This window comes from Bidens hawaiensis, unplaced genomic scaffold (assembly GCF_021521415.1).
Source record: "Bidens hawaiensis isolate Kalapana, Puna unplaced genomic scaffold, B.hawaiensis_p1.1 tig00026600_1, whole genome shotgun sequence".
Classification (NCBI taxonomy): Eukaryota; Viridiplantae; Streptophyta; class Magnoliopsida; order Asterales; family Asteraceae; genus Bidens; species Bidens hawaiensis.
The window spans coordinates 201978-228693 of NW_027505074.1; the positions used below are offsets into that span (position 1 = coordinate 201978).

General features: G+C 35.4%; 2 protein-coding genes and 3 pseudogenes across 3 annotated transcripts; 2 read left to right on the forward strand and 3 right to left on the reverse strand.

The window, feature by feature from the left end:
• On the reverse strand, positions 1 to 660 carry LOC143610506 (21 kDa protein pseudogene; annotated as a pseudogene).
• A 5855-nt stretch (positions 661 to 6515) lies between these two features.
• LOC143610505 (uncharacterized) lies at positions 6516 to 10043 on the reverse strand. Its single transcript, XM_077084968.1, has 8 exons — positions 9857 to 10043; positions 9629 to 9775; positions 8637 to 8734; positions 7890 to 7962; positions 7741 to 7801; positions 7574 to 7659; positions 7395 to 7484; positions 6516 to 6712 (listed from the first exon to the last, which is right to left on the reverse strand). The coding sequence occupies exons 1-8, from the start codon at positions 9980 to 9982 to the stop codon at positions 6650 to 6652; spliced, it is 744 nt and encodes a 247-aa protein (XP_076941083.1). The 5' UTR covers positions 9983 to 10043; the 3' UTR covers positions 6516 to 6649.
• Positions 10044 to 10797: 754 nt separating this feature from the next.
• Positions 10798 to 12225, reverse strand: LOC143610514 (cytochrome b pseudogene; annotated as a pseudogene).
• Positions 12226 to 16210: 3985 nt separating this feature from the next.
• LOC143610497 (flavonoid 3'-monooxygenase-like) lies at positions 16211 to 18250 on the forward strand. Its single transcript, XM_077084963.1, has 2 exons — positions 16211 to 17213; positions 17536 to 18250. The coding sequence occupies exons 1-2, from the start codon at positions 16296 to 16298 to the stop codon at positions 18043 to 18045; spliced, it is 1428 nt and encodes a 475-aa protein (XP_076941078.1). The 5' UTR covers positions 16211 to 16295; the 3' UTR covers positions 18046 to 18250.
• Positions 18251 to 19773: 1523 nt separating this feature from the next.
• On the forward strand, positions 19774 to 25726 carry LOC143610496 (flavonoid 3',5'-hydroxylase CYP75B138-like; annotated as a pseudogene). Its single transcript, XR_013149600.1, has 2 exons — positions 19774 to 20662; positions 25084 to 25726. The product of XR_013149600.1 is annotated as a flavonoid 3',5'-hydroxylase CYP75B138-like (transcript).
• Positions 25727 to 26716: the final 990 nt, after the last annotated feature.

A 26716-nucleotide genomic window follows, 5' to 3' on the forward strand; every position in this document is an offset into this window, starting at 1 on the left:
ATGACTGTTTTTGTGACACAAACTAAACTACCTATAGTATTTTACATAACTTGTTATACTTAAAAAGACTCATGGTTGTTTATGGATTCCCTTTCTATGCCTGACCGCGAACCTGTTAACTAATGCGAGCGCGTTACTAGTAACTTGTGACACATAACCCATCCTCTTGGTCACAGAATCCTTCACACGTCCATTCACAACAAATCCCCTACTACAAATGTTTTGATTAGTAAGAGCCGAACCGACCCATGTTTCCAAGTTACTCATGTGCCACTCGAAATCTTGACTAGTGGTGTGAGCTATCTTCTCTAGCTCCTGAACTGACTGGCTTAGACTTGCCACACTATTGGCCATGGTGCTCATACAGTCTCTAACTGCTTGATACTCTAGTGGCTTTATTCCAGAGAGTCTAGCCAGTTTGGAAATGAATGTGGATGCTGATTTGGCTTCGTTTAGGCTGACGGTAACCGCTGCTTTGGTAAGGCGGTGATCGCTTACTTGTATTGAACTAGCATAGGTTGAGAGGCAGCGAACACATAGGGGCGGGTGTAGGGTGGTTTTACATGAGGCTTTGATGAATTCGGTGGCGGTGGGTGTGGTGGCAGTGGTGTAACTAAGGATGGTGACAAGAAGTAGCAAGTAGAACCCTATTTTTTCCATATGTAGAAAGAGTGCAAAAAGGAAGTGAGTGATTAGTAGAGAAGGGATGAATTTGAAGGTGAAGGGTAGGGTGGTTTATATAGGGACATTTGAAGGGTAACCACCTAGCTATTTAAGTTGCTTAGGTCTTCATCTCTTGGGACCAGGTTGACCACCTCTCTTGGATTAGCTTAAAAAAATCATATTAATCGTCCATGTCTGTTACATCTGTACATGTACATTGCGGGATTTAAACCTTTAATCTTTAAGTTAGATGAGAGATCTTGAAGCTGACTGGAGACAATTTAATTAATAGTTATGATATAGAACATGAAACAACATAAAAGAAGCATATATTTGGCAATGAACAGCCGGGACCCAAATTCCGTTAGTTAGGATTCTGATTTCGTCACTAAATATATATTTTTCTATTGTTTTTCTTTTGCAATTTGAAAATTTTTCATTTGTTATTGTAAAACATCATACGTAAATCATTGATTCAGTTATGTATTTAACTGTTTATAATTTCAAAATTGTAATCAACATTATTAGGTAAATTTAGAATTCTCAATAAAGGAGGCTTTAATTAATGCTTCAGTATATTCGGTTATTGTATGTCAATTATGATCATGTCATCACAAGTTTATCTGGATGATTAAAGGGTTTTGTCATAAGGCTTTCCTCTCGAGGGTTCTAGGTTCATATCCAAGAAGTGTACCATTAAAAGGACATTGTTTAGTGTTATAATCAATGCTATCAAGCTAATATACTTAAAAAAGAATTTATGATTATCTATACTATATATAAAGCATGAGTGAGGGATAAGAGGTACCAAATTCAATGTTTTATATACAACACATAATGCATTAAAAATTTAAAAATTATGGGTAATTAAGTCTTTTCATTCCTTTATAATATACTTATAACTTTGGTCCATCAACTTCACTACTTTTTATGTAAATTTAGATAACTTTGGTTACACATATGCCCCCTAATTCAAAACTAACTACTCCTCGACTTTTTAACGGTCATATCTTTTCACACGTTAATATTTTTCTTAAAATAACTACATCATAAAAACGAGCATTTTATTCTCTTTAATTTGAGTATGGTGTTGCTATAGTTTTTTAGTTTCAAAAAGTTAACATGTTACGCGATTACCGTATAGAACTGGTAACAAGTCGAGTCTGGTGAGCTTGGGCCATTTGTAAAAGTGGATTAGGGTCAGAACAAGTCGATACAAGAAAAATGGTTAATTTGGTTCCGGTTCAAGTAGATAGGGGTCAGGTCAGACCGATGTTGAGTCGAAACGGGTTCAGGGCCAAAACGGGTTGGTTTACAAAAGCGATTTATTTGAAATTACTGTATATTTCGGGTTTGCTTTTTGATTTCCGTCATTGGTTACGCAGATGTCGTTGTTTACATGTACCGGGGCCGATAAACGCGTTCGGCACCACGTAACGCACATAACCAAATCTTGGTAAACGCTCAACATATCGCCCTGCATCGGTAATCGTTATGAATTACATGCGTGGTGTTGGTTAAGCATGTTTTAATGTTAGTAACGTGCATTCCGGGCCGGTTATGCGTGTTCAATTTTCGATTATACGCAACTGGCTTTGCACGAGTTACGTGTCAAATTTTGGGCTACGTGCACATTGTCATTAGATGACGTATGTACTGACACATACTATACGTTCAATGTCGAGTTGCATGCACACCCCGCTACATTGCGCGAGCACTCAACTAGTCTTTAAAAATATATGTGTTTTCCTTGCTCCAAACCTCTAGTGAACCAGACAGTTCTAGAAACAAATCTCACGTGCAAGCTTTAAACGCCTTCTCATCTCTTGTTGACTTGGGGGATACGTATCAAACTTACCGGTCCATAGTAAAACAACAAAAGTAGTTGACTTTGTAACAAACCTTAAACAAAGTCAAACTTTTAGTTAATCCTATAGAGTTTAACCACTTGTGACAACCACAGCTTGGCCAGAGGTGTTACCGAGAAACACCTACCTCAAAAACGAATCAAATGTGACATACCAACTGGTCATTATGAAGATAAGTGTTGAATAATAGTCAAAGATTTGCGTTTAAAGTATCATTATTAATTATAGTAATAATAATACACACTTGTTTGGACGTACAGCTGGTTTATTAAGAATTGTGCACGTTTGTCGGTATTGGTATCAAATAAATCTATCAAGAGCAAATTACCAAAATAGCCCATTTTATGAGAGAGAAAATGCAAAATACATGTGAGATTTGAAATTCCCAAAATAGCCCTTCTAATCTCACGTACACGTGAGTTTGCGAGATTCCCCGTGACTTTTTGTGGTCCAATCAGATTCTGCCAAGTGTGTTCCACTCCCATCTATCACGATAATTTTCATCCCAAATCTGTCAGAAACGTAACTTTTGACACAAAATATAACCTGAAAAAAACCAACTGTAACGTGATGTTTCAAGCTGTTTTTATCGGCAACGTGAGTTTTCAAATAAGATGGATTTGAAAGGTTTTTGAAATTCATCCCCTTAGATGAATTTCAAATGAATTTTGTTTTTTAAAAAAAAAACCATTTTCTTCTTCATCTTCATCTTCATCTTCATCTTCATCACCATCACCTTAATCATCTTCATCACCTTCATCATTATTCCGGTCACCGTCACCGCCACCAGAGATTTAACCAAAGTCCTCAACCTCCTCAACTCCTCACCTTAATCATCTTCATCACCTTCATCATTATTCATCATCTTCATCTTCATCTTCCACCTTCTCCTAGATTTTTTGATTTTTTCGTGATTCCCGTTCTCTAGTTTCGATTCCATCCTAGACTCATCCATTTACACATAAACAACAATACCCAACTCCAAAACCTATCTTCAATTACCCAAAAAAATGTAGTCTGCATTATTGGATGAGCCTATGAAATTTGTACCAAATTAATGTTATACGTTAAAAAATGGGCCATAAATATGTTCAACGTTAAAATGTATCCGGATTATATGTTTTACGTTAAAGTTTTCCAAAAATATGTTGCATGTCAATTATTGGTGGGCCCGATAAAATAAGGACCAATTTTATGTTATACGTTAAAAGATGTCCCAAATATATGTTCAACGTTAAAATGTATCCGGATTATATGTTTTACGTTAAAGTTTCCCCTAAATATGTTGCATGTCAATTATTGGTGGGCCCGATAAAATAAGAACCAAATTTATGTTATACGGATTATATGTTGAAATTCATTTGAAATTCATCTAAGGAGATGAATTTCAAAAAACCTTTCAAATCCATCTTATTTGAAAACTCACGTTGCCGATAAAAACAGCTTGAAACATCACGTTACAGTTGGTTTTTTTCAGGTTACATGTGTCAAAAGTTACGTTTCCGACAGATTTGGGATGAAAAATATCGTGGTAGGTGAGAGTGGAACACACTTGACAGAATCTGATTGGATCACGAAAAGTCACGAGGAATCTCGCAAACTCACGTGTACATGAGATTAGAAGGGTTATTTTAGGAATTTCAAATCTCACATGCTATTTGCTATTTTGGTAATTTGCTCATCTATCAAATGTTTGAGAGGTAAATACGAAGCTTCGTGAAATTAGTTTGTTGAAATTAACGTAAGATAAGTTCAAGTGGGATTCACAAGTCTACGCCTCGTTTGTTGTAAACTAACACAAAACTATACACGTTTTGTTTGTTGTACTAAACATATATTAAGTTGTTAGCATATCTAGCTGACTAGCTACTACTTGTATATAAAATTATCTAAGCTGCTAATAATAATTTTTGAAGTTTTTTAGCTTGTTAGACTATGCCTGGTAGAGAGCTACAAATTGGAGCGAATTGCGACACGTGACGCCCAGTTAGCAAGGGATGAGAATTTATTTTTGGGGTGCAATTGTGTAGGGCTACATATAGTAATATATATATATATATATATATATATATATATATATATATATATATATATATATATATATATATATATATAACACGTATTAATAAAATAATAATATTTTCTTCCTTCCGACGACAAATTCCACCCGCCCCCGCCCCATTTCGGCCCGATATCCCCCCGGGGGGCGGTGCCCCCCCCCCTAAAAAAAAAAAAATTTCGCCCATTATACTTAGCCTAATAGATAGAAAACACAAAAGTTTATAAAATAGTAACAATTTTTCACTATTTTAATTTTTACCCATTGTGTTACTATTAAGTTTTTTTATAAACGCTACCCTAACTATACCAAGAAAAATTCAAGTTAAACACATAACATGACTTGTTTGTTAATCTTTTCGAAGTTTCATTTTTAAGGTGTTTAGCCTCAAGTCATTTAGTATAGTGCAATAACAGCTTGTTATTAACAGGGACTATGAATTCATGTGTCATGTATAAATTATAATTTGTCCCTTGATCAATTCCACCCCGGGACCAGATCGAACTCGGATCCACGTCACTTTACGATTCACGACCGCTATATGCACATGTTAGGTTACAAGCTAAGCTTAATTAGTCCATGTTACATATTAGTTCAATTATTAGTTATGTTAGCCCCAATTATTAGCAATATTAGCCCATAATATAATCATTCATTAGCCAACTTAATAATTACCTAAGTTGACTCGTAAAAATCATAACACCCTAAAATTGGGTGTCAAAGTTTTGCTCCTTCCGACATGTTTGGTGCATAATTTTGACACGTCGTAGCAATTTAGGAAATTGTGACACTTTATCTATTGGCATTTCGGCTTTTTCTTTTCGGCTGTTGGTTTGTATGATTTTCTTATATGTAGAACTTGCAAATGTGATATTTATGTTCGAAAAAATTATATAGATTACGTTATTTCACTATGTCATTTAATCGAATGCTATTTCAATTGATAGTTATTATGAATAATTCTTTATTTTGATATTTGTATGTGTGAATTAGTGATCTCAAATAGAAACCTCAGTTTGTAATAAAATTGCAAAAATTGGGCAAATGCTTTTAAAAAAGTGAGTATTAGTTTAAAATTTACGACGAAGGTGCCCAGAGAAGATGATTAGAGAGAGCTGATCGAAGGTATATTAGGATATCGGTGGTGTAATGTTTTTAATTATTTGTTTTCTAATTACAAGACCAAATTGATCATTTTTAAAAATTCAACTAAAAAAAATGACCTCTGCTCCTAGGACCAATCATGTTACCCAAGAAATAGATTCTATGCCTATAATTTATCATGTTTAAGAACTAAATTGGTAAAACATATATACACAATCATCCGTGTAATTAACTCTTTTTATATTTGACTCAAAACTTGATTGTATTTATTAACTAAAATAGATTTAAATGGAATCACTCCCAATTTGGACTATTATATGAATTAGGCAAAATGTCCTTCTTTCGATAACCAGAAAACCGAACGTACCATTTGTAACGAGAATGATCGATTATGAAAATCTACAAATTGATAATCAATTATAGATTCTATTCTACATATACATAACGGAACTCAGAAGGACAAAAAAACAAAAAAACAAAAAGTTTGACACTTATAAATTCGATTTTGTCACAACCAAACCAATCTTTTGTCACAAGCAATTTCCAATCTACACATTAACCTTCCCATCCTCTTCTTACACACAATCAGTGGACCAACAAAACAGGTGAAAGAATCAAACTGAATAGCACCTTGTTATTATTATTGTTATTAAAGAAAGATTTATTCATATTAAATTGAAATAAATATAATCAAGTTTCTCTCATCAAGTCACCATGCATATGGGTATGAATCAATAATTTACAACCACCACATGACACTTCCTAAATTTAAGGCCAAGTTGATATCATAGAGTGCCACAGCATCACCAAAAAGAGCAAGATAAGCTCAACCATGAAACCAGATTAGGTCAATCATGGTATTAAAATGTTTTATAACAGTTTTTATTCTAATACCTCAATTACACATCATGTGTATAATCAAACAATGATATTTTGCATATTTTCTACATCAAAACTAGACGGTATAGTACTTGCGCACAGCCCCGCGAACCTTCTCCATGTATTCTGCCGCTTGTAACTACATGACGGAACAATTCGTACATACACGGTTACGAAAGATTAACTTATAACTTATAATCATGGTTACACATTTTGTAATAAGACATCCATAGGTGTTCTGATGTAAAAACATGTGAAATTGTGAATCATGGACTGGTTTATTTAAGTTCATCTCAATAGGTCTGTAAACTAACTGAACGTTTAATTAATTGTTCGATTGGAAATTCGTCTATGGTCGTTTATTTAATTAATAAACAAATGAACATGAGTACAATATTTTATATTTAATTAAACAAACTAACATGAACACGTGTCTTGTTCATTCACCTACATTCGTTTCTAATCGTTCATTCATGTCCGTTCACTATACGCCTTCAAATTTATCTGTTTCTTATATTAAATTTGATTATGAAATTTAATTATACATGTGTAACTTTTGAAATGTTATGTTCTCCCTTTTATATACAAATTTGTGTCCATTTATATTCAAGAACCGTTTGTTTAGAATATTAACAAACGGACATAAGCTAATGAGGACATAATCATTTACCTAACAAACAGACACGAACAAGAAAATATGTCCATGTAAGTGCAACATGTTCGTTCATTTGTTGATATAAGTTAAATAAGGATTTGTTAACTAATTCGTTGATTTTATATTTAACTAATTCGCATATGATTATTTAACTAACATCACTTGCCTGATTACTTCTACGAGCATTCGCTATATTTTCATCAAGAAGTGCCAATAAGGATTTGTTAATCTGGTTCTTCTCCACCATGTCCAGTAACTATGTGACAAAAAAAATAAATAAAAATTTAGTATCCGCTACATAAACAAAACAACCATAAACAAAATAACCGATCGGATTTCACTTACAGTTGCTTTTATATCCTTAGATGTAAAAATCTTGTTTAAGTTATCTTTTGCCTTCACTATGTTAGCTTGCAGTTTATCATAAGCCTCTGCAAATTAGTATAAAAAGGACAAATATTGTACTTGTTTAGAAATATGTTATAGTATAATATTGTTATAAAGGTTATTACCTATTCCTTCCAAAAGGGCTTTTTGTAGTGCTTCCAACTCAATTATTCTATCTTCCATATCCTACAATGATCATTTTTAGTTTTTACTCACATTAGTCAAGATTAATAATTATGATTTAAACATATGGTTAAGTAAGGAATTAGCAAACCTGGGTTTTTTGAACCGCAAATCGAATCTGACCAAGTTCAAACTTTAAGTGAGTAAAGAATTCATCGGTTAACCTGAAAGTACCGGTTTTAATATGATGTGACATTGAAAAAAAAGTTAATAGTCGTCCGACAATGAGATTTAGGTTGACAACTTGGCATGTTTCACGAGTACGAAAAAGCTCTTTCAAAATTTAAATCTTTATTTACGGTGGTTTTTCATAAAACTGTAACAAAAACCTAGAAAACCGCTCTAAATAACCCTCATTTAAAGTGGTTAGGACTTAACTGTTATAAATAATCCTCATTTATTGCGGTTTGGACTAACCCGCTTTATGTAAAGACTTTCTTTACGGTGGTTAACAATACTGAACCGATGTAAAAACTTTCTTTACAACTGGTTTGGATGCTAATGGTCTTATTGTTTTTATAAGATTACACATTGTTTTAACTTATTTTGTATTTGGTTGAACTCGTTATGCATTTTATATTCGGTTGAACTCGTTATAAAACTATTTTTTATTTGGCTGTAACTTTTTAATTTTGTTGTTTTCAAAATTGAGCTAAATCGAGCCGAGCTCAAGCTCAACTTTTCAATTTTAAAACCGAGCCAATCCAACTTAATTTAAAACCAAGCCGATCCCGAGCATGCCCCTGTCCAGCTCGGATCGGCTCATGAACGACCCTTATTAGTTAATAACCAGATTAATATTTGTAACAAGAAATAAACATGGAATGAAAAAACTTACTTAGGTCTCATTCTAGCAATCTCAAATTCAAGCTCTTGAGCTTCGGTATCAAGAAAATATTCAACTAGCTCCTCAACATTATTCGGAACACGCCGAGACTATAACACAAATTATCACACAAGCTTAAGCAAAATATTCAAAACCTAAATTGCACATAAGTATGTAAAGGAACCGAATAAAAACATGTATGTGTTCGTTCGTTTAACTTTAACTTAACAAACGACGAAACACAAAATTCAAACAAACGGTTTTTTCTTGTAGAGTTATTTTATGTTTGTTCGTTAATACTATAAGCAAACAGTTCGTTAACATAAAAAAACCACAAACGAACATAACTAACATAACTGAACATTGATGAACGGGCATAAACAGACATAACTGACTGAACATCAATTAAAAGTAAATGCGAACATCAACCAAAATTGGTCCGAAGATTAATAAACTAAACTAAACAGTAATAGGTGACATTTTAATCTCATAAAACTACACCAAAATTGTAAATGGCCTAAAAAATTAAATGAATATACAAACAAGTGAACCTAAAATTACAACAAAATAACAAATTATTTTTTTTTCGAACTAAAGTAAAAGAACATAAATGAACATACTCAAATAAAACAAAAACAAACATAAATAAACGAAACATGTTTTCATATTGGATCGTTCAACTAAGGGGGTGTTTGTGATTCCCTATGTCCCCTCCTTATGTTTTTCCTTACAAGTCAATAAGTTACAATTTTGTAACTTATTGACTTTTATACACTAACAAATATTCGCAATACCAAACAAGCTTATAATTTATTTTCTAAAAGTTATAAGTCGGTGTAAATAAGCAATATTCCCAAACACCCCCTAAATATTCAAAACATGTTATTCATATCCGTTCAATTCGTTTAATAAATAAACAAACATATATACAAAACGTTCAATTCGTTCACACGCCTAAATCTTCTAATTACAAAACTCAGGACATCGAAAAATCGAATGTTCACCTCGCGCAAAGCACGCCGACGTTCGTTTTCTTCTTGAACTTGTCGTTGGAATTGTTCGCGAGCATCCGCGTCTTTCTCAAGTCGTCTCTTGAACTCACGCCGGGCTAAGTGACCAGTTGTGGGTGGGCCCAGTATTCCTTCAGGATCCTACCTTAACATAATCACATAACACACGTAAGAATTGATTAAACCAGTTGCATATAATAACTTAATATGTATACTATATACCCATCCTATACACTGAATTTTGGTTCTGAAGTTGGCTGAAGGTCTGGTACGGTTGATAGATACGGTTGTGAAGGCGGCGGTGGAGGCGGTGGCGGTGGCGAAACCGAGAGCGAGAGCTCTGGCCATAACGACGGTGGTGATGGTAGTTATAGTGGTGAGTGGTGGTTATGAGTGGTTGGTATATCCGTAGTGGTGAGTGGTGGTTATGAGTGGTTGGTATATCCGTTAGCACAAATGTTATCATGTATTATTATTATTAGTAGTTTATGTTAACTGGACTCTGGTTACTGGTATTGGTTATATTATTTGGTCCTGTAAGAAGTATTTGGATTGGGCTACCAATATAGTATGGGCTTGCAAAATATTATTGAAAATTTTAGTGGTGTACAAATCGGGTTTTTCAAATACCCAGTTTTGCGTATGGAACCTGGTTCGGGTATTACTAGGAACTGGAAAATCGGGTATTGTTAATACCCGGGTTTGGGTTCGGGTATTGTCTATAAAAACCATACCCTATGTATCGGGTTCGGATCAGGTATAGAACCGGGTATTTGAATACTTTATTTCCGGGTATTGGAAAAACTCACTTTTCGTGTTTTTTGTGTTTTTTTTTCGGGTACAGGTTGGATTTTTTAAGGGGATTGCACTTTTTAAGGGTATTTTTCGGATATTTTTCAGGTATTTTTCGGGTAATTTCGAGAATAGATCGGGTATTTGAAAAACCCAGTTTCGGGTATGGAACTGGTTCAAGTTTTCGGGTAATACCGGTTACAAATCAGGTGTGGTTCGTGTATGGGTTTTGGTACTGATATGGGCACCCTATTCGTACCATACTGGTAGGGTCGGGTACGAGTTCAGGTATTAAAATCCCCGATATAAAAAAAACGATTTCGGGTTTTATCTCAGGTTCGGGTTTTTTTTTGCACCTTTAGAAAATTTCTTTAGATCTTGAAGAAAACAAAAGGAGAAATTTGTCCAATAGTCACAAATGGTGCCTCCACAGGTTGACATCCGATCCAACCTAGTAGTAAACGATCCACCAAAAGCAACCAAAATATTCCTTGGTGAATCGGACGAAAACTTGAACTACGTACATACATACTTTTAAAAAAAGGTAAAGCCAACAGACATAAAAAAACTGGTGCTATTGCGGCTACACCTCCCGCTTTGTCAGGTATACTACGAAGAATGGCATGGATCGGTAGGAAATACCATTCCGGTACAATATGAGGCGGGGTGGGCATCAGATTAGCAGGTATATAATTGTCGGGATGCCCCAAAACATTAGGAGCATAAAAAATAAAAATGGAAGAAAAGATAGCAAAAGCTACCCAACCTACTAGATCCTTTACATAAAAATAAGGGTAAGAAGCAATTTTATCCATCTCTGAATATACACCCAATGGATTATTTGATTCATATTGATGCAATGCGGCCAGATGAAGAAGACTGACGCCTACTAAAAGAAAGGGGAGTAAATGATGAAGACTAAAAAAACGATTTAAGGTGGCATTGTCCACGGAGAAACCACCCCAAAGCCAAGTAACTATGGTATCTCCTACTACAGGTATAGCGCTAGCTAAGCTTGTAATTACTGTAGCCCCCCAAAAGCTCATCTGACCCCAAGGTGGTATGTATCCTCTTTTCAGTCTTTCTTTTTGTAGCCCGAGCTCTCCGTTCCAACTACTAGCCGATCCTCTTTTCGTTGGTACCCGTGCCGGCCTCCATTCTGCTGCCCGACTAGCACTGTTTGATTAGTTCATCAGTCCCCCCTCGCTGCCCAAGTTGTAATGACTGATGTAGACATCGGAAATATCTTATCAAGTAGACAATTCTCTTACCCCCTTGTCTTATTCGATTATTGGGTTATCTACTGTTCGGTTTTTATTCTATTGTCTAAAGAGTGCACTTCATGTACTGCGTAAAAGTTCTTCTCTTACGAGATTTCGAGTTGGATGAACAGATCGAGCAAGTTCGAATTGACGTAACATGAAACCTATTAGTCCGAAAGCGCCGTGGAGAGCAACAAAAGTCCACAGACCGCCTAATTGACACCAACGAGTAAAATCTCCTTGTGCTTTAGGACCCCATAGTAATAACAAAGAATGTGCTAAACTATTAGCAGGAGTAGAAACTGCGGCAGTTAAGAAATTGCAGCCTTCCAAATAGGAACTGGTTAATCCATGGGTATACCATGAAGTTACAAAGGTTGTACCCGTGAACCAACCCCCTACGGCGAAATAGGCACAAGGAAAGAGCAATAGGCCAGACCAGCCTACAAAAACGAAACGGTCCCTACGTAACCAGTCATCCATAATATCAAACAAATCATTTTCGTCTTTGGTAAATTTACCAAGGGCTATAGTCATCGTAATCCTCCTATTCAACTATTTCGACCATTTCCGAACACCTCATAGTATTTTCGGGGCGTCCAAAGAGTCGATCATTTCTGCATGATAGAAGCAAAACTCGAACGGTTAGAAAAGATGGTCCAACTACATAACTTTTTCTTTTTCATTACTTCCATGGTCGTGCCTCGTGGCACGGCAGCACCCGTACTATTGAAATGGTTCGTCAGTAGAGATGTTCCCACAGGTGCCTCTTCTTCTAATGGTACTATAATTCCTATTCTTATCCCTTCCGTCTCTCTTTTGGTCTATCTACATTCCAGGAAATTCATACGCTCCACTGACGGAGCAAAAAGCGGAGTCTTAATTATAGCGAGCCAACCTATTCTATTACCAGACATCCTTGGGAGAAGCTCATCCGAAACTAGAGCTAGAAAGGCCTTATTTCGTTTCATTCCTGTTCTTCATTTCCTTCTTTCTCAAGTAGGCTACTTTTTCCGGAACGCAGTCCGAGATAACCGTAACCGTGTATATATATAAATCTATCTTCGATGCGGTCTGTCCGCTTCAAGCGCTCTTTCACCTCCCAAAGAGCAAAGTTGACTTGATGAGCGCAGATGAGGAAGCGGGAGCAAGAAAACCAAGAAGATCTTTCTTGTCCTTCTACTTAAGGGGCAAAGAGAAGCGCTTTTGCTACTGAGAAAGCGAACGGTCAGCGCGAAGGTTCAAGACTTAGCCGAACGTTAGCGAAGCTAGATTCTCATAGCGAGGCGCTTCGAGTTAGCGAAGCGCTGTAGTAGGGCCGAAGCCTTACTAAGAAGGGCTATAATGCTGGGCCAAGGACGCTCCGCCTTATCTATAGAAGCAGTCAACTGACTTCTGAACGAATTCGCTCCTTGGTTTGGTAATGGCTTAATCTATAGATAGAAAGCCCTATGATGGGAAACTACCACGTTAGGTTTGGAGAGAGATAGGACCGGTTATATAAAAGGGGGAGCAGATGCAAGCTTTTTCTTTCAATAGCCGGCCAAATGACTACAGGATCATCGGTCTACTCTACCTCAATTCACCATTTCGAACCTTATACAGAAGGTTTTTCCGTACCAGCTCCTTCTACCTATACCGCAGTTGAAGCACCTAAAGGAGAATTTGGTGTCTTTCTGGTCAGTAATGGAAGCAATCGTCCCTACCGTCGTAAAATAAGAGCACCTGGCTCTGAAGTTTTTAATTTGTAAGAATGTGGTTGAAATTTAGATTATGACTAAATAAGTGAATTACTAACTTTAAAGATTTATGTGTTTTAACAATGAAATCAGTAATGTGAAAACTGTTAAGTTTGAGAGAAATTATCTGATTAAAATCGAAACTCTCGTTGATAATCTGTTGAATGCAATATAAATGGTATTTATTTAACGACAAATTTCAATCAAATAATTAGCGACACGCTAGAAACAAACAACATCAAAAAAATTACAAAAGAAAATTAAACCAATCTTTCCATCTAATGTTTTCAAGCGACGATCGGTTTTTAATCCATAGATATCCCAATGATTTTATATCCTCCATTGTCTTAGATAAGCAAACCAGTTTGTTCTCAAAGATTAGATCATTCATAGTCTTCCAAATGCATCGAAAACACACATTCCAAATTAGTGTTTTAAAAACCGGTTTAAACCGGCCGGTTGAACCGGTTAAACCGGATTTCGCGTACCAGGCCGGTATTTTCAGTCCGATATTTTTGGCCGGTTTGCTAGAACATCGTACCGGCTGTTTTTGTCTAAAAATCTGGTTTCTACCGGCAAACCGATTTTAAGTCCGAGAATTTTTTGATATTTGCAACCCATATTTTTTTAAAATTACTTTTAACCCAACAATTAGCATTCAAACATGTAAACTTTAGGACTATTTTTTAAAAATTGAGTGCTTTTACATAATTTTTTTTAATATGGATTAACTTTTGAATTATTTTTTGTTATGAAATAATTTAGTTTTGGGTTATTTTTTGATTAAAGTTATATCTGTAGAAAATTATAAGATAAGCTATTCAACCGGTTCAACCTCCCGATATAACCCGGTTCTACCGGTTGTACTATTTTTTAACCCAATCCGGTACAAGTAAAATACAGGTTTTTAAAACATTGTTCTAGCAATATAAATGGTGTGCAATATTTAGCAACTTGCTAGATATATATATATATATATATATATATATATATGCTTCTGTTTTGATGAAAATAATTTGTCTTGTTCCATACATGTCCTTCCTAGTATGTAACTAATTACCAACACACTTCAGGTTGATATATATAGAAAGAAACTTGACTGGTTCTCTCTCATCATAACCTATCCATATATAGATAAGGGTACTTGTGGTCTTGTTGTTAGACTAGAAATTAATCTCCATAAATCAGTGTTATTTGGAGTAGGTGTAGAAGATGGTGAGATCGATATCCAAGCTGGTTTCATGGGTTGTAAGCCGGGTAGAATCCCGTTTTCTTTTCTAGGGATTATGGTTGGCGCTAACATGAATAGGGTGGTTAATTGGGAACCGGTTGTGTCCAAGTTCAAGAAGAGGCTTTCTAAATGGAAAGTTAATTCGTTATCTATTGCCGGTCGGTTAACCCTTATTAAATCGGTGCTGGATAGTCTTCCCACTTATTATTTTTCGCTTTTTAAGGCTCCCAAGAAGGTTACCAATGATTTAGAAGCTTTGATGAGAAGGTTCTTATGGGGTGGTTCGGATGAAGTGAGGAAGATGTCATGGGTGGCTTGGGAGGTAGTCACCAAACCTATAAAAGAAGGGGGATTAGGTATCGCTCGTTTAGAGGTTAATAATCAAGCGCTGATTACTAAATGGCTTGGGAGATTTCTTAATGATCATCACGCGATGTGGAGAAGAGTAGTGTTGTCTATTCACGGGTCCTCGCGCTGTTGGGGGCTTGCTCCGGTTAATAATGGGGTTTCTGGGGTTTGGAAGAATTGTGTTATGTTTTGGAACAAATTTAAGGTTGATGGTGTGGGTTTTAATAGAGTGATCCGGGCCACAGTTGGGAATGGTCGCCAAGTTCGGTTTTGGATGGATTTGTGGTTGGGTTTGGCGCCGATTATGGACAAGTATCCGTCCTTATATGCGGTAGAAAAACATAAAAATGTCTTGTTAGCAGATCGGTTGGTGGTCACTGGATCCTCTCGTCGCATTGTGTGGGATTGGCTTAGAGCTCCTTGCTCCCAACAGGAGGTGATCGAGAAGCAAGAGTTGGAAGATCTCTTTCAAGGGGTGGTGATGGTTGACCGTGAAGATTCATGGTCTTGGGCGGTTGGTAGCTGCAAAGAGTTCGAGGTTTCGTCGATTAAAAGATGGATGGTGCGGTCCGTTGTGGATGCTGGGAGTTTCGGTTTTCAATGGAGCGATTGGGTTCCGAAAAAATGTAATATTTTTATGTGGAGGGCAGTTCTGGATAGTCTTCCAACCAAGGAGGCTTTAGCTAGACGTCATTTGCATTGTGATGATCATAGTTGCGCTTTATGTGAGAGTAATGAGGAATCGCTCGAGCACTTGTTAACCGGGTGTTCCATTTCTATGGCCGTTTGGAATGCGATTGGTTCATGGTGCAACATCCCTAGATCTTTTGTTTTCCATGTCAATGATTTGGTGGAAGTGCATAAGGTTTGTGGTGCGACGGGGAACAAGAGATTGATTATTCATGGCATTGTCATTATTACTTGTTGGAGGATTTGGCGGGCTAGGAATGAAAAGATTTTTTCGGGCAAGAACACTAAGGTGGTAGAAATGGTTGCGGATATAAAATCTTTGGGTTTTCTTTGGTACAAAAATAGATCTAAGATAGGGGTAGTGGATTGGAAAAGATGGTGTTTATTTGATGTAACGTGATTGTTGTTTTTGGTTTTTGTATTTCGGCGTCTTTCTCCTTCTTGGGGAGAGTCGTTGGTTGTGTTTGTTTTTAATGAAAGTCAATTTTCAAAAAAAAAAATCTAAGTATCTAACACTCATTATTTAACTAGCACAATAACCATTCATCACATTTCATTCTTAAACATCTTTGCACTAGCTAGCTAATTACCAACAAACAATGATGTCCAAACTAGTATCCGAAGGAGAGGTTGCAACCACCATTCTCATAATAATAATAATAATAATCTCATTACTATCAATATTCTGGCTTGTATGGATATTATTAACATCAAAGGATTCAAACCCGCCACTGCCACCAGGACCATGCCCTCTACCGCTCCTCGGAAACCTCCTATCTCTTGATCCGGAACTCCACTCCTACTTTGCCAATGTTGCCAAAACATACGGTCCGATTTCAAGGCTTTGGCTAGGTAATAAATTTGGCATTCTCATCACCTCTCCAGCATTGGCTTATGAGGTGTTAAAACTAAATGATATTGTGTTTGCCAACCGGGACGTGCCGGTTGCTGGGAAAGAAGCAACATACGGTGGAAACGACATCGTTTGGGCACCGTATGGCGATACGTGGCGGATGTTGAGAAAGATTTGTGTTCGTGAAATGCTTAGTAACCAAGTTTTGGATTCGGTTTACGCTATTCGAAGGAAAGAGGTTAGAAACACTGTGAAATATTTGTACAATAATGTCGGGTTGCCGGTTGACATTGGGGAGTTGATGTTTTTTACAACGTTGAATGTGGTTACTGGCATGATATGGGGTGGTACCGTGAAGTCGGGTGATAGGGAGATACTAGGAGCAGAGTTTCGGAAGCTGGTGAGTGAGTTGACAGGGTACTTGGGGATGCCGAACTTGTCGGACTTTTATCCGGGTTTGGCTACGTTTGATCCGCAAGGGATTAAGAAAAATATGAAAGTGTTGGCCAAGAAATTTGATGGGGTTTTTGAGACAATGATAGAACAAAGGAGGAAAATGGGTGGTAATGAAAACAAGGACATTTTGCATGTTTTGTTGAAGCTTATAGATGGTGGTGACTCCAACACACCATTTACTATCACTCATCTCAAAGGAGTGCTTATGGTACGTATCAAACACTTATGTTATAAGAAAAAGAAATTTATAATTGGTTAAGTTACTAGACCATCAGTTGTGACAGCTGTGTTTTGATTGGGGCCAAAACGCGCACCCCTCCCCCCCACACACACCAAGCTTTAGATTGGAGAGTTTTGTACACAACGTTGGTTTTGTGTGTATGAGAGAGAGAGAGAGAGTTTTTTACCGCCACACAACTTTTTATTAAACTCTCTATTGATGACGGGGGCGCTACGTGTCGCACAACGCCTATATTTTAAGAGTTTTGACTACGTATGACCTTACATTTTTAACATTTTTAATTTTTCAGGATGTGGTGGTTGGAGGGACGGATACAACCTCAAATGCACTTGAGTTTGCATTGGCCGAGATGATGAACCAACCCGAAATCCTCAAGAAAGCACAACAAGAAGTAGAGGCGGTGGTAGGGAAAGATAACATAGTTGAAGAATCTCACATCAACAAACTACCTTACCTATATGCCATTATGAAAGAAACTCTTCGACTCCACCCAACGGTTCCACTCTTGGTCCCACATTGTCCGAGTGAGTCATGCGTAATTGGTGGCTACACGGTCCCAAAAGGTTCTAGGGTGTTTGTGAATGTATGGGCAATACATAGAGACCCTAGCGTTTGGGACAACCCGTTGGAATTTCGACCTGAAAGGTTCTTGGATGGGAAATTTGATAACACGGGCAAAGACTTTAGTTATATCCCGTTTGGTTCTGGGCGAAGGATATGCGCAGGGATTGCCACGGCAGAGAGAATGTTTATGTTTTTGCTTGGATCCATAATTCACTCTTTTGATTGGGAATTGTAAGAAGGAAAAGAACATGATCTAACTGAAAAGTTTGGGATTGTGTTGAAGAAGAAAGTTGCTCTCATGGCAATACCAACACCAAGGTTGTCAAACCCAACATTGTATGAGTGACAATCTTGGAAGTGATGTAATATGATCAATCAGAGCTATTAACATCCATGCATCATGTAAGAATTTAGTTATTCTACCCATTCACATGTAAATGTATTATGAAACACATGAAAATAATATTAAAATATTGTCAATGATTATAGATACGATGCGAAGGTATTTTAACTTCAGTATATTAATTATTGTTGCATTCTAGAAAGTATAAATTATACTATTACACACTTTATGGAGTTTTATTTACATCAAATATTTGACCGAGTTTAAACATTTAGCCAAGTTCCATCTCAAATAATCAAAACCACCGTGGAGACCACCTGCAACGTCAACATCCACCATACGAACGCTTAAGCTAAAGCTACATCCACCATTAGATATAGAAACTTATGTAAATTTGTATTTATTAACTCTATCTTGTGTTTTGTTAGAACTCATGTATTGTTTATCCGACTTTAATGAAATAAATCATGTGTTGTGTTAATTTTCGAGTTTAATTTGATTAAGAATTGTGTTTATTGGTAAAAAAAAATAGTCAAAATCCGTCTCTTTGGAGTTTCCGGCAAAGTCTCTGGCGAATAATTAGCGGAGACGAATTTCACGTTAGCGGCAACAAGTTGAGCATCAGTGGCAAAGAACTAGCGGCGACAAATGCTAAATTTCTTTTTTCTTGAAGACAGATTAAGTGGGTTTTATAAAGACGGAAGACATGGGAGGTTTTGGGCCGGTCATACATCTCTTTATTAGGGTCCGTTTATGTTATCTTGTTTCCTAAGCTAGAAACCCTAACTAGTCTCTATATAATGTAATCATTGTACTTGTATTTCCTCACGAGTGAGGCGGTAGCAATAATAAAATACCATGGTTACAGCTCGTGGACGTAGGTCAGTTTAGACCGAACCACGAAAATCTCGCGTGTTCATCTTCGTGTATTTTCTCTTGCAGTATCGTTCGTGTTTGTGTGTGTCCTAGATCCTAACATTATACTCTAGATTATTCTCTATATACACATTAATCATCATCTTTTAAATATTGTTACACGAGAAATTACATCAAGTTCATATTTTTCATTATTAGTACGTGGTGAAACATGGAAAAGATTCATTTCATAAATCATGAACCGGAAACGAAAAATATACTTCTTAAGTTTTACTTTGTATATTGAATTAAGTCATAAATATTTTGAGAATCACAATTAAAATAACGGACCTTATTTATTGTCATCATTTAATAAATAATACATGAGTTCATAAGCACTAATAATTAAATAAATGATGAGTCCTCACAAAATTAATCCAACTGTTTAAGAAATTTATTAATTAGTTAGTATCAAATGAAATTGTTTATTGAACAAGTGATTATTTGGACATAATTAATGTGGTTAGCTAGCAATTGGAATAACTAAACTTGTCTTTTGTGAATGAAGCATCTTTTTGTTCACAGGCAAATGATTCTTCTTTGGACACTACACTCACCCTATTTAACTAACATTACAACAAATGATTTTTCCTCATCAAATTTCAAATAATAATACCTAGTGATGTCTAATATAGTTTTGTCTACAATATCTAAGGGAGAGGTTGCAACCACCATTCTCATAACTATAACCTCTCTACTATCAATATTATGGCTTGTACGAATGCTAACATCAAAGGGTCCAAACCCGCCACTGCCGCCAGGCCCACGGCCTCTACCGCTCCTGGGAAACCTCTTATCTCTTGATCCGGAACTCCACTCCTACTTTGCGGACGTAGCCAAAACATACGGTCCGATTTCAAGGCTCTGGCTGGGTAAAAAACTGACCATTCTCATAACCTCTCCAGCCTTGGCTCGTGAGGTGCTAAAAGTAAACGAACTCACCTTCGCAGACCGCAGCGTGTCGGTTGCTGGGATAGTTGGAACGTTTGATGGTAATGATATCTCATCCGCCCCATACGGCGACCAGTGGCGGATGCTGAGAAAGATTTTCGTTCGTGACATGCTTAGCAACCATGTTTTGGATTCGGTTTACGCTATTCGAAGGAAAGAGGTTAGGAACACTGTGAAATATTTGTACAATAATGTCGGGTTGTCTGTTAACGTTGGGGAACAAATGTTTTTGACTGCATGGAATATGATTACTGGCATGATATGGGGTCGTAGTACCATGAAGTCGAATAATAATAATAATAATAATAATAATAATAATAATAATAATAATGAGAGAATTGGAGCAGAGTTCAGGGAAGTGATAGATGAAATGATCGGATACGTGGCGAAGCCGAACGTGTAGGATTTTTATCCAGCTTTGGCTCCATTTGATGTGCAAGGAATCAAGAAGAATATGAAAGTGTTGGTGAAGAGATTAGATGGGATTTTTGACAGCATGATTGAAGAAAGGAGGAAAATGCCAATGGGTGGCCATGGAATCCAGGATTTTTTGCAGGTTTTGTTGGAGTTGGAACTTAAAGATGATGGAGATTCTAATTCTAGCACACCATTCACCATCACCCATCTCAAAGGCTTGCTTATGGTAAGAAAAGAAAAAGAAAATTTAAATTATTTGGGTCAACTTTTGTTAGCTAATGTATAATCATCTATACTACTATATATAATGAGATGAGAGAGAGATGGGTAAATTAAAATGCTTTAGGGCATGTTTAAGATTTAGTTTAAAAATGCTTATTAGTTTTTTCTAAAAATTATTTTGAAAAGTCTGGATTTTTGGGTTTTTAAAAAACTGTTTTTTAGTCATTTCAAAAAGCTAAAACCAAAAAGATTTTTGTGATTGCCAAACACATTTTGGTTTATTGGATTTTTGAAAACATAAAAAAGTCAATAAGCATTTTTCAAACTCAATCCCAATCATGCTCTTAGTTTTAACTTTTAAGTAATTTACAACAAAATCAACACATAACAAAGCATAATAAATAAGAGCAAAATAGATTTTCAAGCATAAATTCACACGTGAACTTTCGATTCATCTAATATATTTATAATTTTTACCTTAGATGTTTGTTAAATAAAAGAATACTTACAATTTTGTCCCCTTCACCTTTAATCATTTGTTACTAATTATTTTAATTTTAAACCAACTTTCTCCCACGATTTTTAAATCAACATAACTTTTTCATTTGTTAATATTTTTTTAAAAAAGTTGCACCATAAAAACGAACATTTTATTCTCTTTAATTTAAGTATGATATTGTTTGAGTTTTTTCAATTAAAAAAATCAGCATGTTACATATGAGTGTTCAAGGCCGGTTTTGATGGTTTAAGTTAAACACTTAAACATGCGAGCCAAAATATTAGTAATGATTATTTGTCATCGAAAATAGTAACTAAACTGTAGAAAACTGAAACCAAAAGTTTAAGAAAAAACCAATCATTAAACTAATCGATGACCGATTTAAACGATTGTAAGGTTTCAAACCGAACCATGAACTCCCATAATTGTTACGCGATTACCAGAGTCTATGTTCAAACACCCACTGCATCGTGCGGACACCCTTCTAGTTTTCATATATTATATTAAGAGAACTTCTTCTTAAAAATGTCACACCCCAACCTAAGGAGGAACATGCCGGGGCGTGACATTGATTGTATCATACCTCAGAAGACACTATGTAATTACACGTGTCAATATCTAAATTATTCTTTCAATTAAACCATACATCAAAGCACAATCATACATTGTTCTCAAACAAAACATTCAACATGATTAAACTTAAAATATAATAATGTTCTTCAAATCATCGAGCAACCTATGGTATCATCTACTTCAACATTCTAGAATTCATCCAAAGCTACATTTGCCATGCGTGAAAATATATATGTTTGTCAACATAAAGTTGAGCAAGTAAACCACAGTTTTTGAGTATATATAATAATAAAATGACAATTCCATGCCATAATCGTAAATTACTACAACTAGTAAACGATAAATAAAAGTTGTCTTTTCAACCGAATCGCATTGATATCGGTTTACTCCGACGGCGTATGATCATACTAATAAGGATGAGGTACCAACTAACATAAATTAAACACATAGTCACATTCACACGTAACAACTTATCGAGCAATTACAATTATGCACATAACGGAATTGTAGTGAAAACAATAAGTTGATTTTGAACGCATAACGCCCCCAAAATTGTAAGGCGGTAAAAAGGGGGATGTGAATTTACTTACCTTGACAAGCGGATTTAGTAAAGATGAGATAATAAAAAGAACTAGGATGAAAACGGTCAAGCTCCTCGAGATTCGCCGACAAATATTCCTAGTTGTTAATGACAACACGAATTAAATATAATCATAACGAAATACTAAGATCTATGACGGGTTTTGAGAGTCGATGTGGTTGTGTGTAAACTTAAAATATTGATAGTTACATTTTCGTTAATTATAATGGTTATTATTATATTTATTAATGTTGTTGTTATTATTATTATTATTATCCTTACTAATATTATTATTTATGTTTTAGATATTTTATAAAGTGATATAAAAGTCGGAAAAGCTAAGACGTAAATGAATTTTTATAATGAACAAAAACTTGGATTATTAAGCGAGTTATCATTGCATTCATAAATATTCATACATACATATATATAAAATATTTTATGGAGAAAGATAGAAGTTCAATGACGAGAAAAACAACAAGTCTAGAGGTTCGGTTCATCAAAACAATGTTTATTCGTTATTGTATATATGTAAACATAAAATAAAATTGATTAAAAGGATTTAACAAAAAAAAATAAGAAAACCTGGGTCCAGGGGGCTCGAACCCACGCCTGGACCGGTTCCAGAGTGTTAACAGCACACGCACCATCCATTGGGCTGGTGTGCTGATTTGTTATAAATATAACTAGTTAACCACAAAACCCGATTTCAACCATAAACCATAGAATTTAAATTGTCCAATTCGTTCAAGGTTTGTTAAAATTGATTTAGGGTTAATGTTTTTGGGCTAAAACCGATTTCAAAGCATACTTTAATTACCTATTATGGTGACGGATTGAGGGTGAACGAGGAGATAGGTTCCGCGGCTCAAAATTTATACCAAAACAGATATTAAAGAACTTGTATGCTGTAATTAGGTTAGGGTCCTGATTCGCGAGGTCGAGGTGAGTGTGTGTGCAGTTTTAATTGCATGTTAGATGTGTATTTAAAGTGTTTCGGGGATTGAATGAGCCGCGACTTTGATAGATGAGTATAGCTGTCATTTGGTGATAATTTACCACGCTTAGGGTGTCCGCGGACATGGTTTATGGTAAGAAATAATATGGTAGCATCAATTTCGTCATTTAGTCCGTGAATTATGGTTCAAGAAAGAGGGGGGTTCCTTGGCTGCCGACAGTGAGGGAGAGAAGGGAGGGAAAAACATTTTTGGTATAATTACTAATTGGTCCTTGATCTATGGTTGTGGGTTAAGTTAATAAGTTGTTAGTTTGGGGTTGTTTTTGTACATGTCCCACAGTTATAATCAATTATAAAAAGAAAATAAATAATTAAATAAAATGTTAAAAAATATACAGACTTTATTGATAAAATACCTGAACCCGAACCCGAACCCGGGTCTGCAAATGATTACAAATAAGAAGGAAACGAAAACCCGAAATGTCACAAAAAATAGAACTAAGAAACTAATAAAAAAAACTTACGAAGATAAACGCAACCCAAACATGACTTTAAAAAATATTAAAAATGTGTGTAATGAGGTTATATTGCATATATTTGAGTAAAGAGCGCAACATATTAGAACATATTAGAAAGATAAAAGGAAGAAAATTAAAAATATTTCCTTAAGTTATGTTTTCGTGGGTTCTTTTTTTAATTACAAGTTTTCTTAGTTAAAATGAGTGTCACACAGTGTGTGAGAGAGAGAGAGAGATAGATGGGGTGAGAGGTTTGGATCGAGTACAAACAAAAAAATGGGACTAAACATGCAAGTCTTATAAACTACAGTGGCAAAATTTTAATTAAAGTTTTCTTCTTCAAAAAGCATCCCGACCAACTGAAACAGAGACGCGGTCAATTCAAAAAGAAAACCTATTAATTGAAACAAAGTCGCAGTTTTATTTGATTTGAAACACAAACGAATTAACAAAGGCACAATTTTATTTGATATGAATCGATCAATCGGAATTTTAAGAACTTGATCAATTGGATTAATAGATCGTGCCAAATCAATAGAACAAACTGGGTCCAGTTAAACATGCAATATCAATGGCTAAAAAAGGCGAACATAATGTAAGTAAACATATAATGAGAGAAATTGTGTTTCATAAATAAAGTAATTGGGTTTCAATAATAACTCTAGTTGTACACAATAATTACTTCAGTTATAAAACTATTATCATAACAAAGATAAATATTTTTTTTTGTATATGAAAGTTATTCTACTAACTTCTACAAGATAATTACTTTAAATATAAATCAACCTGAACTACAGAGTGTAATTACTTGCATAAATAGAGTAGTTGTGTGTGTAGCTAGAGTAATTACTTTTTAGTGTGCAATCGGTTTATATTTTTTGTAGAGTAATTATGTTATAACTAGAGTAGTTATTTTTTTTTAAATAGTGTCATTATTTTACAACTAGAAAAATTATCTTATAAGTAGATTAATAGAGTTGACTTGATAACAGCTGCGAATCAAATGCGAATAAAAGTCTTTGAGATTATTTGATTCGCACGATCTGTAACATCTTTTTGTTTATGTTATATATATGCACATTACTTATGTCTCATCTGGTTTACTAGAACTGATTCAAATTTTCAACTCAAATTAGTTTTCAAATTCTAAGTCATATTAGATTTTAAGATTTCTAAGCTCGAATAACCTAAAAAAAAAAAAACACTAAAACTGACCCATATTACAATCCTTATTACAATATCAAAGTTGAATAATTAAAATCAATATTATTAATTGCCTATATATTCAATTTATCAGGATATCGTAGTTGGAGGGACAGATACATTTTCAAACACAATTGACTTTGCCTTGGCCGAGTTAACGAACCAACCCGAAATCCTCAAAAAGGCAAAACAAGAATTGGAAACAGTGGTAGGAAAAGACAACATAGTTGAATCTCACAACAACAAACTACCCTACCTAAATGCCATCATGAAAGAAACTCTCCGCTTGCATCCTGCGCTTCCACTGTTGTTCCCCCATTGTCCGACCAAGTCATGCGTGATTGGCGACTACACGGTTCCCAAAGGCGTCCAGGTATTTGTGAATGCATGGGCAATACACAGAGACCCTTTCATTTGGGAAAAACCAATGGAATTTCGACCAGAAAGGTTCATGGACGGAAAATGGGATTATACAGGTAATGACTTTAGTTATTTCCCATTTGGGAGTGGACGAAGGATATGTGTAGGGTCCGCCATGGCAGAGCGAATGTTTATGTTTGTGCTTGGATCCACCATTCATTCTTTTGATTGGAAATTGGAAGAGGGTAAAAAGCATGATTTATCTGAAAAGTTTGGGATCGTGTTGAAGAAGAAGGTTGCTCTCACTGCTATCCCGACACCTAGGTTGTCAAACACAACATTGTATGAGTGACAATCTTGCAATGACATTTTATGTTCAGTTAAAACCATCAATATCTTTGAAACTTACTAGAATTTACTTATCTTCATTTATGCATCATATGTATTATTTCTCTTTTCTTATTTTGAGTGCAATATTATTAGGTATGTTTGATTAACTGATTGCTTACTTGTATAAACTGAAGAACCTCTATAGAGCCCAGTTACATTGATTAGAGTCTTTTGTATTTGATAACTTAATTATCGAATGTAACTTTTATGCTTTCATTTAATTTATGCATGTTTGGGCCCAATATGTAATCAAACCCATTGGGCATTTGATGAATAAAGAGTATGGCCCATGCTAGTACTATAAATAGTACTATCATGGGCATGCATACTAATATTGAAAACATCTTTCATCAAGTCTTCTCTCTCTTTCTTTACCTTATCCTCTCAAAGTTACTATATATACATAGTAAATAATTCAAGTACTACAAGATCCTTGTTTGTTATAAATTATTTCCGCTAGCTTAAAACAATGACCGGTCCAAGAACAAGTTGTGAGATCCATTTATAAGGACCTACAACCTCAAAGTATTGGATGGAGTTAATTGCAGTTTTAACCCATGTGGTGAAACCCAAAACATAGGATTCAACCTCGTGATGAATTTTTCGCATTTGTTACCCTTGTGGTGCTAATTTTTTTTGCAATCGGAACGAGGCCGTGAACCCCAAGTTAAAAATCATGTGAAAGACCCTTGAACCACCACCATCACTATCGTCGTCATCATCATCATCATCATCATCATCATCATTATCTATTTATCAACTTCATAAGTAGATGAAAATTTCTCTTTTACACAATTCATCAGAATATCAAATGCAAACCCAATTCATTACAATACCAAATGAAAAATTCATGAATCCAACACCAATTTAGCTGGTTCAACATCTTCCTCCACTTAACCCTAGAAAACATATCAATTTCATTTCAAAAATTCGATCAAGACGGATGATGACCTAAACCATATGGCTTTTAACCAGAA

What these genes read in the sequence shown, in the direction of transcription:
- LOC143610505 (XM_077084968.1), bottom strand. Translation starts at nt 9,982, where the DNA reads ATGGCCAGAGCTCTCGCTCTCGGTTTCGCCACCGCCACCGCCTCCACC. An exon ending in TTGCGGTTCAAAAAACCCAG is followed by an intron (nt 7,802 to 7,889) that starts GTTTGCTAATTC and finishes TGATCATTGTAG; the next exon opens with GATATGGAAGATAGAATAAT. An exon ending in AGCCCTTTTGGAAGGAATAG is followed by an intron (nt 7,660 to 7,740) that starts GTAATAACCTTT and finishes ACTAATTTGCAG; the next exon opens with AGGCTTATGATAAACTGCAA.
- LOC143610497 (XM_077084963.1), top strand. Translation starts at nt 16,296, where the DNA reads ATGATGTCCAAACTAGTATCCGAAGGAGAGGTTGCAACCACCATTCTC. An exon ending in ATCTCAAAGGAGTGCTTATG is followed by an intron (nt 17,214 to 17,535) that starts GTACGTATCAAA and finishes TTAATTTTTCAG; the next exon opens with GATGTGGTGGTTGGAGGGAC.